This window comes from Vidua chalybeata, chromosome 15 (assembly GCF_026979565.1).
Source record: "Vidua chalybeata isolate OUT-0048 chromosome 15, bVidCha1 merged haplotype, whole genome shotgun sequence".
In the NCBI taxonomy this organism is placed as follows: domain Eukaryota; kingdom Metazoa; phylum Chordata; class Aves; order Passeriformes; family Viduidae; genus Vidua; species Vidua chalybeata.
Window position 1 is genome coordinate 83,704 of NC_071544.1, and position 15,922 is coordinate 99,625.

The 15,922-nt window shown below is 48.5% G+C and overlaps 1 protein-coding gene across 1 annotated transcript; it reads right to left on the reverse strand.

Annotated features, from left to right (window-relative positions):
* Positions 1–889: 889 nt before the first annotated feature.
* Positions 890–12,265, reverse strand: LOC128795826 (nucleotide exchange factor SIL1-like; the record flags this gene model as incomplete). Its single annotated transcript, XM_053956892.1, has 3 exons — positions 12,156–12,265; positions 9,789–9,924; positions 890–984 (listed from the first exon to the last, which is right to left on the reverse strand). Coding segments are annotated over exons 1-3 (336 nt in total), but the record flags the coding sequence as incomplete, so codon positions are not given.
* Between the last annotated feature and the right edge of the window lie 3,657 nt (positions 12,266–15,922).

Genomic DNA, 15,922 nt, shown 5'->3' on the forward strand with positions numbered 1-15,922 from the left:
CAAAAACCCCCAAAGTCGCATATATCATTTTATCAAGTATAGCAAACAGTACAAACAGGCAGTGCAGGTGTGTTTGGCCTGAGAACACTTGCAGTGGATGGAGGAGAGTGTGTGCATCTCCTCATGCAGTGTTCACACCTCTGAGCACAGCCTGGGCTGCAGGAGCCTCCATGTCCCTCCTCTCTTGCCAGCTGACAGCTTACCAGCTATCCTCAGCAGCCTGGCCCTGCTCCTCCTCCAGGACAAGTCCTTTCCCCTTCAGAAAGCAACCCAAAGGTTTAGAGAGCATCTGAAGAGATCAGTGTGTGGAAGGATGATGAAACAGGAGTCAAGTGAAAGCCCCTTGACTTCTCTTCCAGCAAAGGCTCTGCCCTCATGGAGCGTCTTCCCTGCAGCCTCTGGCTCCTGGCTCCAGTCCTCTGGACCCACAAATCCCCAGCAGCTCAGACATTTCCTGCTGCCTCTTTTCAGAGAAGACCCTTCTGTGCTTGCCCCACTCAGACTGCAGCTGATGTTAGTGGGGGAGCAGTCAGCACCACCACCAGGGCTTGCAGCTCTCTGTGAAGCCACCATGAGATTTTCTGTCTTAAAAAAGGCACTGCCAGACAGTGCCTGAGAGCTGAGGCTGGAAACACCTCTGGGATCAACCCCTGCTCAAGCAGTGTCCCCTCCAGCCCTAGGCCTGTGTTGAGGAGGGTCTGGGATGTCCCAGGACTCCACCACCTCTCTTGTGGAGCTGGCTTGCCCCAGTCACCCTGCAGTAACCAGATTTTTCTATGTTTAAGCAGTGTTTTCTGTGTGTTTTGCCGTGGAGGTGTCTTGGAATGGCAGCACAGCCAGCGGGACAGCAGCCACTCCTCCAGTGTTCCCTCAGACAGTCTATAAATACCTTCACTCCACCTGTAAAACCATCACCATGTGCAACCTCCTCGCAGCTCCAGCTCATCCAGATACAGCCTGGGATAACAATTTTTTGTGTATTATCTGGTGAAGAACAGAGAGATAACTGTAATTAGGAGCACCCTGGTTAGCAGGTGAAATGATCGTGTAATTAATGAAGATCAGGTGGGCTTTGTTTCAGATAAGGAAAGCAGCAGATTCTATCAAAATGTAAATGCAGCTTAAAATCCAGCCTCGGTGATCACTTCGAGGTGCTTTCAGAAACACCACCAGCCCGAGATGCAGAGGTTTCACTTGGGCTGAATGACACATCCTAAAAATAAAACCTGGTCTGGGGCTAACATGTAAATTGTTGATTAGATCTATTTATTCACACCCTGCAGTGATGGGGGAGACTTGCAGCTCCCTGTTCCTCCTCTGGCTTTGCAGGATCACAGGCACATTCCTGTTATTGCTGCTTGCAAGGACTCTGCAACCCCGGGAGCTCTCCAGCAGCAGAACAGCAGCAATTCCAAGTGACAGGCTGCATACATTAATTCTGTATTCAGATAACATCCTGTTGCAAGTGAATGACCCAAGCAAAACTTCCTGCAGTCTTTAGGAGCAGGCAGAAAAATCAGGAGAGATGAGCCTGAGTCTTTTGAATCAGAAATGTTGTCCCTCATTAGAATTTCCAACACCACCACCCTTACTCCTTCCAAAATGTAAACACATAATAAAAAATTAAATGTGAATCTAGCATGGAAGAGTTCTTCCAATAAATGGGAATTAGTTCTACAAAACATCAGGACAGACCCAAGGAGATTACATTTTCTTCCCCGGCTTTTGCTGGTAAAGCAGGGCTGGAAAAACAGAGCCATCTTTAACTGGGAAGTTTCCTCAGGATGTTAAAGGAAGCAGCTTCAGTAAAACAGAGCCATTTGTCTCGGTGTACGTTCAAGTAAGAACAAATGCAAAACCAGCTTCTAGACCTCAAGTAGCATCAAATAGCTTTTTAATTTATGTCCCAAATTCCCTGCAGATTCTGAAATGAACAGAGGGTAGGGTTCAGAGAAAATGCCTCGCTCAGTCAAGACAGCTGGATGGATATTCTGAGTTTTCCTCAGAGGAGCAAGGTGCTTTTGCACCAGAATGGAGCAGGCACAGCACATGGCTCTGGGAGGATCTGTGGAAAAAGCAGACCTGTTGCTTGTGTAACCCTATAAATAAATGTATGGAAAATTGAATAACTTAGGAAAGAAAAATGAGGGAAAAAAAAAAAAAAAGCTGGAGCCCCATCTGAGCAAGAGAACAATTTGCAGGCAAGAACTGTGAAGGAGCAAGTGAAATATTCCTCACAGGAGCCATCTGACTGTGCTGACTGCCTGAAAAACGCTCTGACCTTGTCCACTCAGAATCAGTTCTGTGGAAGTTTCAGTAAGTCAGGCCTTAGCCCGTGGGGGAAAACTGCAGGGAGGAAGGGCCTGAGCAAGACCATGGAAAATACTCCTTAATTATGGAAACAAGATAATGCTGCAGAACTGTGGTTAAGGGATGTACATGATCCAGACTGAACAGCAAGGAAAAGCCAGGGATTAGTGCCTAGAGTCAAGTTCTTTTGTAATCACTGCCACACACATCCCTAGGCCCAGATCCAGCATCTCCTGGAGCATGTGGCCACATGTGTCCTGGGAAAAGGGCTCAGAAATGGTCATCCTGGCCACAGGCTCAGGCACTTGTGCTCCAGCAAACCTTCAGCCAGGGCAGGGTCTGGATACAGAGCCAGCAATGCCAAAGGGATGAATGTGGAAAGAGCTGGAAAGATGGTGCATCCCCTCGGGGCTGGGGCTGCCTCCATCACCACCAGCAACTGAGAGTAAATACAGGAGAGTGGGCTGAAAACACAATGTCTGCAGGAGATCTATAGGTCAGGGTTTAATTTGTAAATTAAAGAATAAAGTTGACAAATTTAGGAAAAAAAAAATAATCTCAGCAGGAATGCCTGACCCCCAGAGCTGCTAGCCTCTCCCAGAGCATGTGGTCAATCATATCCTGCAGCAAACACTGCAATGCTTGCAGTGCTTGTCCCACCCAAGATCACACATTTGGAGCCTGAGGGAGTTGCTGTGATTATGTTTGATCAAACCTTCAGAACTGTTTCAGTGACCCTGGGACCCAAGTCCCACGTTTTGAAACCATATGCCCATAGAAATTTCCCATTCCCCAAGGAAATCTTGGAGCTGTGGGCCTGGTGTGGAAGGAGGAGGGATGATAGCCAAACTGGAATTCAAGATAACCAAGGCTGGAGACACTGCCAAAACATTTTAGAGGAGGGAAAACATTTTTCTTCCAAAGCACTGTTACAAGCTTGAAATAAATGTGCAGACTGTTAGATAAAGACAGAGATAAAAATAGGCCTGTTATTAAATACCTCTTCTTTAATGAGGTTCATCCCTCTAAACAGCCACGCGAAGGTTATTGGAGCTATTGCAGGAAATCCAGCCTGCTTGCACATAAAAACCACAGCAAGGCATTTCTCATCACCCAGCACACATTTAAGCACCTCTCAGCAGCTCACAGCATCCCTGGCTTGGCAGGGACGAGATAAAAGCAAGGAATGAGAGATGTCTTCTCTGGGAAACAGTCCCTCTTCTTTCAAAGCACTTTTCCCCCACCAAACAATGTACATTTAACCTCGGGAATGATTCCCACTGCTGATGTCTACTGCTATTACACCACTAGCAGCCTGAGCATCATTAAAGTGAAGTTTGAAATTATTCTGAAAGCTACAGCTTAACCCCCTCCTGTTGCACTAAAGCCACTGCTTGACTCTCAGCACCTCATCCCTGGTTTATGACCACTCCAGAGCACCTGGAATGCCCTGCAGGGCTCAGAATTCCACAAACCACTAGCAGGAGTAATGGCTTGGCTCATGAAAACACAGCACTGCATCCTTGTTTTGGCAGTGCCCCACATCCCTAGCCTGTGGCTGCATGTTAGAGAAGCTCAGACTTTTATTCTGGCTGCTCAGAAGCACAGTTAGTTTTTTGCAGAAGAGCATCACTGCAAAAGTCTTTTGTAACCAGTTTGTTTAAGGAAACCAGTAACATCACGGCCAGTAAGGGACAGGACTGACTGGACACACCAAAAACCCACCCCAAGCTCACCTTGCTCCTAAACCCGAGCAAACAATGTAGGGCTTTTTCTCACCACACCAGTGCTGTCAGGACACTGCCACTTCTGGAAATGAGAGAAGTTTCACCTGCATTTGGGGGGCAAAAACTGGCTCCCAATTCATCACAGAAATGCTGAAACCAAGCGCAGGGTGGGACACTCGTGCCGTGTCTCCCTGCCCAGAGCTGGCAGCCTTCAAACAGTCCTCCTGCTGGAGCAGGGGGCTGGGAACCCCTGTCTGCTGTCTGCTCATTGTCCCAGCACCTCCTGAGCCCCAGTCCTGGAGCAGACAGGGAAACACCACTATCCCCCTTACCCAGACCAGGAGCAGGGCATAGGGCATGGAGGATGTGCTTGGTGTGCCACATCTGCCGGGCACTGTCCCACACGCAAGGCAGGAGCAGCACCTGAAGCTTCAGCCCTGGCACTTCTGCCAAGGGCTTGGAATTAGGCACAAGCCAGTGTTAGGGACACTGTGCATCCTGTGATGTGGAGATGAGAGACAAAGGAAAGCCCACGAGGGTAGGAAGCTGAGGGAGGAGCCCATGAAGGCAGCTGGCAATAAAAAGGACAGGCACGAGATACATTTAGGAGATGAAAATCCTCCTATGCAAGAGGTCAGATTGAAAACAAGCAGAGGGAGAGCTACCAGGGACCATAACTCAGCTTCCAAGCACTGAACATTTCCTCTCAAGTCAGCCTGGCCTTTCCTACCTGCTGGAATCATCCTCCAGCTCTCCTGTTGCTGGCCAGACAAGATTATAACAACCCCAGATTCAAGATTTCTCCCCTCCGCACATCACTAACAAGTCATTTTATAAAGAAACCCAGAGAAGAAGCATTTCATCTAGTATAGATGAGGTTTTTTTAAATTCCATTTGCCTTCCCTCTATATGCAAATCTGTGCTGATCTGATGAGGCTCCTATTTCCTGGATCAGACATGTCAAACTTTGCAAAAATGAGCATACCCTGGTGGTTTCACTCTGTATTTCACAGCCCTCTCTTGACCATGCTGCCATAAATATTTCAGAGACCTGCCCACCACTGTCTGAGTTAGGTCCGGGTCAGTGAGAAGCCAATAGTTTGGACAGTGATTAATCCAGCAAAGCAATTAGCAAGAGCTGCTGCAGCTCAGGACATCCCAGCGAGCAGCAGGAGCAAGGTCCCCCAGACAAGGTGTGAGGGGACCCTCAGCAGCACCCACGTCAACACCACGGGCTGTGGGACATGTCAGGATCTGTGATATTTAAATGATCCCGAGATTGTAGAAGTCTCTGTCTTTCAGCCCCGCTGCCAAAGAAGGGGTCATAATTCATCTGTGCTGGTTTTCAAGGTTGTTAATTCTTTCTTATCTACAATATTTTCTCTCTGACCTGCAGCGGGTCTGTCCTGCAGGGCAGCGTGCGGGACTCTGCCCCTCAGTGGGGTTTTACAAACATTCTATACTAGAAACTATGTGTGCTATATTTACAATAACGTGCCAATATCCATCACCCATGTTGAACAGTGTGTCCCCAGCCCAAACCAACAGAAAAATGCCAACAGCACAGTGAAACATGGAGGGCATGAAGAAGAAGAAAAAGGACAAGGCACACCCAATTTTCCTCCATCTTGCCCCCTTTGAACCCCTTACCTAGAATCCTAAAATTCTACTTTTGCACCCATGCCACACTAATTACTACTTACATAAAACACTCAGAGCTTGTAATTCATCCTGTAAGATTGAAAACTCTTTTCCATGGACAGAGATCAAAGACAGTGTCTCTCGGGGCTCTGTACAGGGGGGTTTCTGACCCCTGCCAGGGTTTTAGAACATCTAGGGCAGCCACAGGGATGCCCTGGATTCCTACAGAGACAGGCCTGGCACAGATCCCTCCTGCCTCCTTCCTCCCCCTGCTTCAAGAACCTCTTCTCAGCCTAAAGCAGGGCTGCCTCATTTGGCCACTGAAGTCACCTGGAAGTCAGACTGCTAATGAAACTGGACCGAGTTATTGCCCATCCTCAGCCCTGTTCTTTCCACAGCAAGTCCTTCAAAGCAGCCTCTGGAAACACCTCCCCGATGTGGCTGCCTGGAGAACTGTGTTTCCAGGTGTAAAACTTTGTTTGAGCAGCAAATGAGATGGGAGAAGACCTGTGACAAGCAGAAGCAGCAAAGATAGCCCGAGGATCCTTGAGAGCTGCAGCCATGGATATTTAAATGCCAAGCAATATATCACTGGCTCCCTGCTGAACATAAGATGGTTTCATCTTTGCAGAAGCAGCACCAACAGTATGTTCACATCAGCTTCACTCTGGCAGCCTGATCAGCAGCAGCAGCCATGGCTCCTTGGTTTTTAACTGTGAAATAATCGGGCACTTTAGAAAATTATTCTGGGCAGCACAAACCCTGAGGAGTCACTGCAGGTTCAGCTCTGCAAAGCAGAGCTTTAACCACAGTGAAGGTGCAGGCCAGCTAAGCTCTCTGCTCTGCCCTGAGACATCCATTCAAACCCCAGAGAGATCCACGCTGCACCATGCCAGTCACAGTGCCAGGCTCTGCTCCATCCCTCCAGTCTGCAGGGAGCTGCTCTGCAGCAAAGGCAGCCTCTCTGCCCCACTGCTGCCTGTCTGCAGAGCAATCTAAATATTTTGATATTTTGGGCAGAGGAGGTTCTCACTTGTCCATCTGGATTGGAAACTGACTCATTAACTCCCAACTGTCAGCTGGAAAAGCTGCCAGAGGGTTTCTACCACATTAGGGAGCAGCAAAGTGCTGCTGCCATGGGGATGGGCAGAGCAGAGGCCCTGTGCAGCCCCAGCTCTCCACTCTTCACTGCTGGGGTGGTGATTAACACCCTTTTCCTTTCCCAATTAAACCCCTGTCTCTGATATCCTTTTTCTGAATCTTCACAGCAAAGTCTTCCCAGTGGAGCCACTGCTGGGTGGAAAATTTCCCACCCTAATGCTGGATGGAAAAATCTGCTGCTCAGTGATACAACTAGATGGTCAGAGCAATCCAACTTCCAATCATCATCAGGAATGCTAAACAAAATATTGGGAAATTTGGTGCCCAAATAACAAAGGAAAAAAGATGTTCCAGCTCCCAAGGGTACTATCACCTGGAGAAAGTGTATTCTGAACAAAAAAAGAGAGCAGAGGAAGCACAACTTCAAACAAACTCTGTGACCTGACCATGAGGAGTCTGAGCAGGGGTGTGAACCTTCATTCAGAGGACACAGCAATCCCACTCACTAAACCCCAAAAACCCTCCAGGTTCCTGTGGACTCCAGCCATGGACAGAAGGAAAAGCCCCACAGACGATGCCCAAAAGTCCAATAGCAGATGTGCTGGAAGCCTCTCCGAGGCACACGTCTCCTTTCAGTGTGAGCCCTGCACCTGGTGCATTATTTAGTGCCAAGTGAGAAAGAAGCAATGCCTAACGAAGTGTTAAAGGGCTTTGGGAAGTTTCACCAACCTTTCCAGAGCCGTCAGCTCCGGCTGCCTGGCAGAAGAGACAGCTGATCTTGCTTCCAGATTACAGGCAGCACAGCTCTTAGGGCAACTGTCTCTCTGTGTTTGCATCCAGCTACCTCCAGCAGCTTGAAGTGTGCTCAAAGTGCAAGGAAGCACTTGATCAAAATCCAGCTCACACTGTAGACAGCGAGGAACAAGCGCCCAAAGCGTTACAGACACAATAACAATCGAATTTGGGGTGGATTTGACAGGTTACAGGTTGATGACACTGCTGCAGTCCCAGTGGAAATGTGGATTGATGCAATTAGTAACAGGGAACTGGAAACTCAGCAGAGGAAAACTGGGAATACATCTATAAAAGATGAGCTGCTGCACCATTGTAGAGAAGCACAAAACTCCTGCGTGAGCTCAGAACAGGAACAAGTTGAAACAGGAGTGAGATGGGCGAAGCGCAGCTCCAAGCTCCCTCCCAGTGTTCAGAACTGCAGATCAGTTCTAAATTCAATCATTTGCTTCCCCCCAGAGAGACTGGCCTACTTTGCTGCAGGGATACAACGGGAGAGGGAGTGGGAGTGTCTTGGAGAGATGGGCAGCAGAAGGCAAACTCTGAGCCCAGCCCAGCCAGGCTTTGCTCAGCTGCCAGTGAGTGCAACCACATGGAAAACATGGCAAGATGCAGAAGCAGTGGATGAAACACGCTGCCAAGGAGCGTGGCTCTGCTGCAGGACCAGAAGGTGCATCCCTGTGCAGCCACAGCAGCAGCTTCCCTCGTGCCAGGTCAGCTCCCTGCCCAGCCAGAGCTGTGCTCACACTGGGAAAGTGTGGGCCAGAGGCTACAGGGATGGGCTCATGCTGGCAGCAGGGTCCCCAGCCTTGGCTAACACGTGCTGAAGGTGTGAGTGCCAGTCCTCACAGGGATTTCACTCGAGGAACCCCCAGGAGACAGAAACCCAGGCTGGCAGCAGGAGATCAAGGCAGGCTCCTGTTTGTGCCGTGTCCCCAGTGCTGGGACCTGTAGCAGTCAGAGCGTGAGGCAGGATGCCATTAAAGTCTTTACAAGAGTAACCAAAATTACTCTCCTCTGTGAATACTGACAAGCTCCCCACTTCCACAAACCCTTCACTACATGTGCCCAACATGGAATAACTACAAAAATGAAGCAGAATAAGGCACCTGAGCAGTGGAGAAGGTGCTTGTGAACAAACCCTGCAATGAGGTTTCTAATGATTGCAAGTATGTACATGTTCTGCTCCAACAAAGCTGGTGGGGATCTGCCAGGCTGAATAATGAGCAGGGACACCACATGCCTTCCATACATAATGGTACAGAAATGGAATATAAGTATATACTACAGCTCTGTGGAACACAGGGGCTTTTGTAGCCATTTATGTTATATAAAGATTTACATTTGGAAAAGTCATTCTGCTATATCTGGCAGAAATTTCAAGACAAATGGAACCCATACTTATTCATTCAATGATAATACTGAGCATAGGATAAAGCTCTTAAATTCAGAGCACTTTATAAAAATTAATTACTACTTAGTTCACCCTTGTGAGGTGGGAAGGTATTACACCTGCATATACATGAGGACACCAAAGCACAAGTGGATTAAACAGCTCGTTCAGGACCCCAGGGACAGGCTAATTGTTGGAATATGTATGCACACGTGCATCTGTGTGTGTTTGAATGGGTTTGACCCCTCCAGAGCCTTCCCAGCAGACGGAGGCCAAGCTGCTCCGCTGGGCTCCTCTCTCCACAGAGTCCCAGCATGTCTAATGAAAGACACCAACCCAAAGAAAGGGAAGAGGTTTTTTGTGGTTTGCACAGATGGAAATAAAAGCTAGCTTTCAAACAGCCAAGGAACAGAAAACCCATTGTTAAAAGCTGTGCAGTGCTCCAGTGACAGCTCCTAATCAGTTTGCCACTGAGCAGCTCCACACCGGAGCACAACAGACCTGGGAATCCACGTGCCAGCAAATGTTATAAAACCTGGCCCCTGACAAATGAAGAGAGAAAAGGCTGAGGAGCCAGTGAGAGAGACAGCTCCCACCCACAAGGGGGCTGGCAGCCCACTCCTCCTACTCCAGTGCCCTCCTTGGACGCTTTGCCCACGGCCTCCAGTCCCTGCACTGCGTCACCACATCCTTCTCTTTATGTGTACACCAGCAAAAGCACACATTGTTATGGGAACAACCAGCTCTTGGAGTGTCTGCAAGGCTCCTGTCAGTGCTGGCAGGTGGCTTCCAGAGGCATGCTATAATTAGCCAGCAGCAGTTACCTGGAGGCAGGGTTTGCCACTGATCTGTGGGGTAAAACACTTCCAGGTCTTCAGGATCAGCGTCATCCTCTGTCCCCGGCTCCTTCCCACTGTCATCTTTTATGTCGCTCTCTTCTATTTTTGTAAGGGCAAACTCCTTTTGGAGAGAAGAGATTCAGCTCATTAGCAATTGCATCTGGGTAATTTAGTGCTGGCTGAGAATACAAAATTTTTTCCCTCGCCAGCAGATTTTTTTTTTTTTGACATCTGAGATTTTTTCCACATGGTTAAATTTAGATTTAAAGTATATTAAAGGTTAAACATGCATAACTAGCATGACATTTGTGCTGAACAAAGCAATGCAGCTTATTTCCCATTCCAGAGCAGGTTGCAGGTTTCAAACCAGCTCTCACAGAGCCTCACCTGTATTTCAGTCAGAGGCAGGAGCCCTGGCTATTATTAGGGTTGTGTAACATTTTAAGACCCCATTTTCCCTTGCCTAAAAATATGTCAAACTTTTAACTTTTTCAGCTGAAATTTTCCACAGGAGTGGAATGCCTCAAGGCTTGTTGGTTGGTTTGGGGGTTGGTTTTTTTTTTTTTTTTTTGGGTTTTGTGTTTGGTTTTTTTGGGTTTTTTTTTGGTTTTTTTTTTGTTTGTTTTTTTTTTTTTCTTAAATGCATTTATTTCAGGCTTGGAGAAGATTTCAGCTAAAATAGTTCAGCTGTTTCCAAAATAGGACACGGGAAAAAACACACCAAGTTGCCCACATGATACAAATGTGAGGATCCTCTTCTCCACCTGCTCCCAGTGTTCTCCAAGCCTTTTAAAACAATGAGGCAGGGATTTAATCACCACCTCCATGGCAAGTGCAGCACGAGGCTGGCAGAGGTGTGGGAGAGCAGCCAGCACGAGCGGCTCAACGTTACACCAAGGGGAGGGCAGGGGAGAACAGCAGGGGAAAAAAATCCTTGCTGTGAGGGAAACCTTGGTGTTCAATGGAAAGCTTCCCTAAGGAGCTGGTGGGAGTCACAAAAAACTCTGGAGAGTGCACAGAAATGACCTGTACTCTCACACGAGGCATTGACTCCTGGGTCTGAGCTGTTCTGGTTCCAACAGGAACACATTAACTGGTTCAGGCTTATCATCCCCACAGCTCAGTGTCTGCTGAAGGGAATATTTTCAGCTTCTGAGATCACCAATTCAGTCACTACTGAACAATTTGAGATAACCACCCTACAGGGAATGATTAGTCCTAATTGTTTGCAATTAGGATGGAGTTACAGCTTACTTCATGAAGTGTTTGGGTCTTAATCCTTAGGAAGTTTTCACAGGGAAAAATGTAAGTAAATTCAGAGGTTAACTGGAAATTCTGGGACACATTCTGCCTTCAGTTCTTCCACTCTTTTGGGAAAAAAATGCATGCACATTTTCTGTCAGAATTTGGATGCTCTGCATATAAATATCCGTTTCCAGCCTAGAAGAGTCTTTCTGAGCAACAGAAATGTCAACCTGAGCAAAACACACAGAGTAGCATTGACAGTGTGGATGTGGCCCTTGGGGACGAGGGTTGGTGGTGGCCTTGGCAGTGCTGGGTTAAAGGTTGTACTCAATAATCACAAAGGTCTCTCCCAACCTAGACCATTCCACGATTCCGTGATTGTGGTAACACACAAAGATGGCTGACAAACTTATAGAATGTTTTTATTTCAGCTGTGGAAAGGGACTGCGATTTCAGAAATGCATGAGAAACCAGATCTTAACTCCTGGTTTTGCTGAGTGCATCACGGGCTTGGAATTGTTCAAATTATAACAAATGGTTAAAGCTCAGGAACAATCACAGCCATAAAAGCCCAGGTTCTGCAGATGAAAATCAATGTTAACATTTTCTGAGCCAAGACTCAACAGGACTAAAATGCAGTGAGTGGAGCAGTTATTACTTAGCTGATTTCCACAGCTCTGTGATTATCCAAGAGGGTGTTAGTGATACAGGCTATTGTAAATTTACCACCAGGCCTCCCAGTGCTGGATCTGTTCAAACACATAATGGAGACAGCTGATGTTTACCAGCTCTGCTCAGGAAGAGTGCTGGGGTTTAAATGCTCAGTAAGGATAAAAGGATGTGACTTGGTTCATTTAAGTGTTGCTGTCATTGCCTGGCCACAGTTGCTTTGCAACACCCCATTTTCATTAGCATTTCCAGCAAAAATGGGCAGCACCATACAAGCGATTCTTCATTTACATAGAAATCAGTAGAACCCTTTCTGTTTTGTTTTCATAATTCAAGCTGAAGAAAGAGATTTCCTAAAGAATAATGGGCATTTCCTTAAAGGCAAAAAACATCCATGTTTTATCAGTCTGAAGTCAAGTTGGAGCAGCCAAAACTTACAGGCACTCTGTGGCTCAGGCTGGAGCAGGAGAAGAGCACAGACCCCAGCAGCAGCAGCAGGCTGACTCTGGCAGTGGTGGAGAGGAGCCCGGCCCAAGGAGACATTGCCACCAGCCTGAAATGAAAAGCAAAACAAACCCAACTGTTTTTTTTTTTTTTTCCATTTTCGCAGGTTTCAGGACTCTTTACACAACACTTTGCAACGCAGTGTGGGATCAGGGGTGTGACACAGCAGGAAGCACAACACCTCGAGGTGTGAGCACACAGGGCTCGAGGGGGGCTCACTGCTAATGGGGTTTGTGACAGGTAGTGCCAAGCAGCTTATACTGACCCCACAGGGGATAATAGCTCTCCTGGAAAATATGTGGAGACCTGCAAGACTTGTTTAAAATCACTGTGTCAGTGCAATGGATGACAGCTATAGGGAAAAATAAAAAGCAGTGCAATCCCGTGAAGGCTTTTTATGCCTGTGCCTCATTTTAAGCACAGAAGTAGCTGTGTTAATTCAAATTAAACAAAACCACCAGCTGTCCAAGGATCGGGGGTTCATCTAATCCATATGTAGGTTTTTCTTGGGGAAAAACAACATTTTGCAGAGGTCAGCAAGGTTTACTTGGTGGTTCCTACAGCACAAGGCTTTCCCTGCTGTTTAGAGCAGAGGCTCAGCCAGCCATGGGGCCAGGAACTGGCTCTGACCAGGCTCACAGGGGACCAGGGAGCAGAGCCATGGCACAGAGCCACCCTGATGGACCACAGAGCCACCCTGATGGACCACAGAGCTCCTGCTGAACAAAAGAAGGGGGAAATGAAGGGTTTTGCTGTCACAGGTGCCAGTGCCCGGGCACGGAGCTGGTGTGCCCACCCTGCATGTGAGCACGCACACGTGTGCCCCCAGTGCCTCACGCAAGGCTCGGGATCCACCTACAGCCCTCAGCTCGCTGCTGGGCTAGGGAGTGCAGCAGCCTGCCAGCACACAGGCTGCACAAGTATTTCCTTTGATTGGCTCTAAATTTACATGCTGCTAAATTAAACTAAATGAGGTCTTTTGAAAGAAGATAGGACTGATTAGTTCCGTTCAAACACTCCTTCATTACTCATCCCTCCATCAAGTCTGCTCCTACTCCTATCCAGGTTTTAAAGAAGTTCCTCCCCTACACGCAGTCCGAAATATCTTGCTTTGCTGTCCAACAGGATGGCACATCAGATAGGAGAGTCTTCCCTCCTTGAAGCAACCACTTTGTGCCCAACAAAGCAGAAAACCTGCCCACAGCAGCACCCAACACCAGCTCCTGCCCCCAAAGAGCCTCTGCCCCCAGAAGCCTTCAGGGACATGGAGGGAAGCCTCCTCTCCTTCCACTCTTTCACTGGTACCTTGTCCCTCCACTCCACTTTGCTACTTCTTCCTCTCCCTGCTCGGTTTTTGCCAGAAAAAGAAAAAGCAACCCCCCACATCCCACTGGTCAGTGGTGGACAGGAGAGGGACAGAGCAGGGAGCAGAGGTAACAGTGCACCTGATGTACTTCTGCATCTTCCAGAAACTCCTGAGCAGGGTCTTCCTGAACAGCAGCCTCTACCTCTGAGCCACCTCTACCACATCAATGGGATTTTTCTCATTAATTGGTTTTGGAACAGATCTGGATTTCTGATACCCACAGCATCCCTGAGCAATGAGTTCCCCTGCTTAACTCACAGTGCAGGAAAGCATCACCTCCCATTTCCCCCTTCAGTGCCTCCTCTTTTCTAAACGGTCAAAGAACCACCTCAAGGACCCACAAGCCCTTATTAAACCACAGCTGGAGTAGAAGAAAAGCCCCCTATTTTCATAAGCCAACAGGTGGCCAGAGCCTCCATTTCTCTCCTGGGACAGGGCCAAGAAAAACCAGGCTACAACCAACACCCAGGCTCCTGAGCTGGCACACCCAGAGCACAATGCACAGCCTCAAACACCCTCTGCTCCCAGCAGATCTTGATCTTTGTGCCCTTCTGGACAGTCCCACAGTCATGACCTCAGTCCAGCGTGACCACAACACACAGTTCCTTCTCATCTCAGAATGAACTGCTGCTTTTTACACAGGTAACAGGTTTTTGGGTTTGGCTGAGTTCTTTTCAGTTATAAAACAAGTAGCAAAACTGGAATAATGAAAAATAGATGTATCCCTCAAACTTTATCTGCAAGCCTGGAAATAAAAAGAAGGAAAAAAAAAGGTAAAAGAAATTCAACAAAGCAGTGGCTGAAAGCAAATGCACACTCCCAATAAAAATAGAGCTCACGTGTACCAAGGAGGCTGCTAGCAAATGACAGCACAGCCTCTTTCAAGCCTCCAGCCTCCTGCCTGCCTGGCAGATGACATCTGCACAACAATTAGCACTTTGCTTCGGTCCCAGGTAGGCAGGAGGAGCCAACATGTGCAACAGGGGGCTCTGGAGCTCCTGAAGAGCAGCCTGCACAGGCTGACATCTCCTTACAGACAGACACACACAGAGGACAGGAGAGGATTTCCACATTGAGTGTTCTGTGGACACAACGGATGTCCAGAAACAACCCTTGCAGCCTGTGAAGCAGAAAGGGTGGTCATGGTGACCCCATCTGCACAGGGAATGTTTGCTTCGATTTGAGGGCATCTTTGGGGATCCAGCACATACAGCAGCCAGGCTGGACTAGGGAGGCCACAAATTCCCCTTGTGCAGAGTGGAGGGGCTGATTTTTTTCTTAATAATCCTTTTTTGTCAAACAAAATCAGATACTAGGGAAAGAGCAAAGGGTCAGACTCTGAGAAGTCTCCACTGCTGGCAGTAACCCTCCTGTCAGAGGAGGAGATGTTGCTGGCTGCGAGGTTCTGCTCCACAGCTCCAGAAATCCCTGTCTGTGGGAAACAGCAGCCCAGAGCTGTGCTCCCCATTAGCAGGGACGTTCCACTGAGGGCAGAGCTGTGCACAGGGAGCTACGCAGCTCCCACAGTCACAGTGACAGCTCCAAGGAAGCCAGCAAGAGGAGCACATTTCATTAATGCCTCCTGCTGTGCTTTCACATCCTGGCACAGAGCCCACGCTGCCCGTCCTGTGCCACTCCAACAAATCCACCGGGAGCCTCATCTGAGCTCTGACCTGCTGCTCCAGGAGAGAACACAGACATCCCAGAGCTCCACAGCCCCAACATCAGCCTCTGGCTTTGCAGCCAGCTGGAAGCCAAATTCCAGAATCGTTGAGGTTGGAAGAGATTTCCAAGACCATCAAGGTCAAGCTGTGCCCCATGCCCACCGTGTCCCCAGCCCAGAGCACTCAGTGCCACCTCCAGTCCTATCCAGGACACCTCCAGGGATGGGCACTCCAAACTTCCCTGGGCAGCCCCTGCCAAGGCCTGACCACCCCTTCCATGGAGAAATTCCCGCTGATGTCCACCCTAAGCCTGCCCTGGCAGAGCTTGTAGGCCATTTCCTCTTGTCTTGTTCCTTGTTCCCTGAGAGCAGAGCCCGACTCCAACGTGGTTCCACCCTCCTGGAGAAGATCCCCCCTAAGCCTTCTTTTTTCCAGGCTGAGTCCCTTTCCCAGCTGCTCCTCACAGCACTGTCCAGTCCTTCCCAGCTCCGTTCCCTTCCCAGACACGCTCCAGCCCCTCCATGTTTTTCTTGCCATGAGAGTTCAGAACTGGATACAAGATTGGAGGTCCCTCAGCAGTGCCAGCACAAGGGACAGGCACTGTCCTGGTCCTGCTGCCACCCCAGTGTTGATACAAAAATACCAATTATCTCTAAGAATAAGCAATAGCA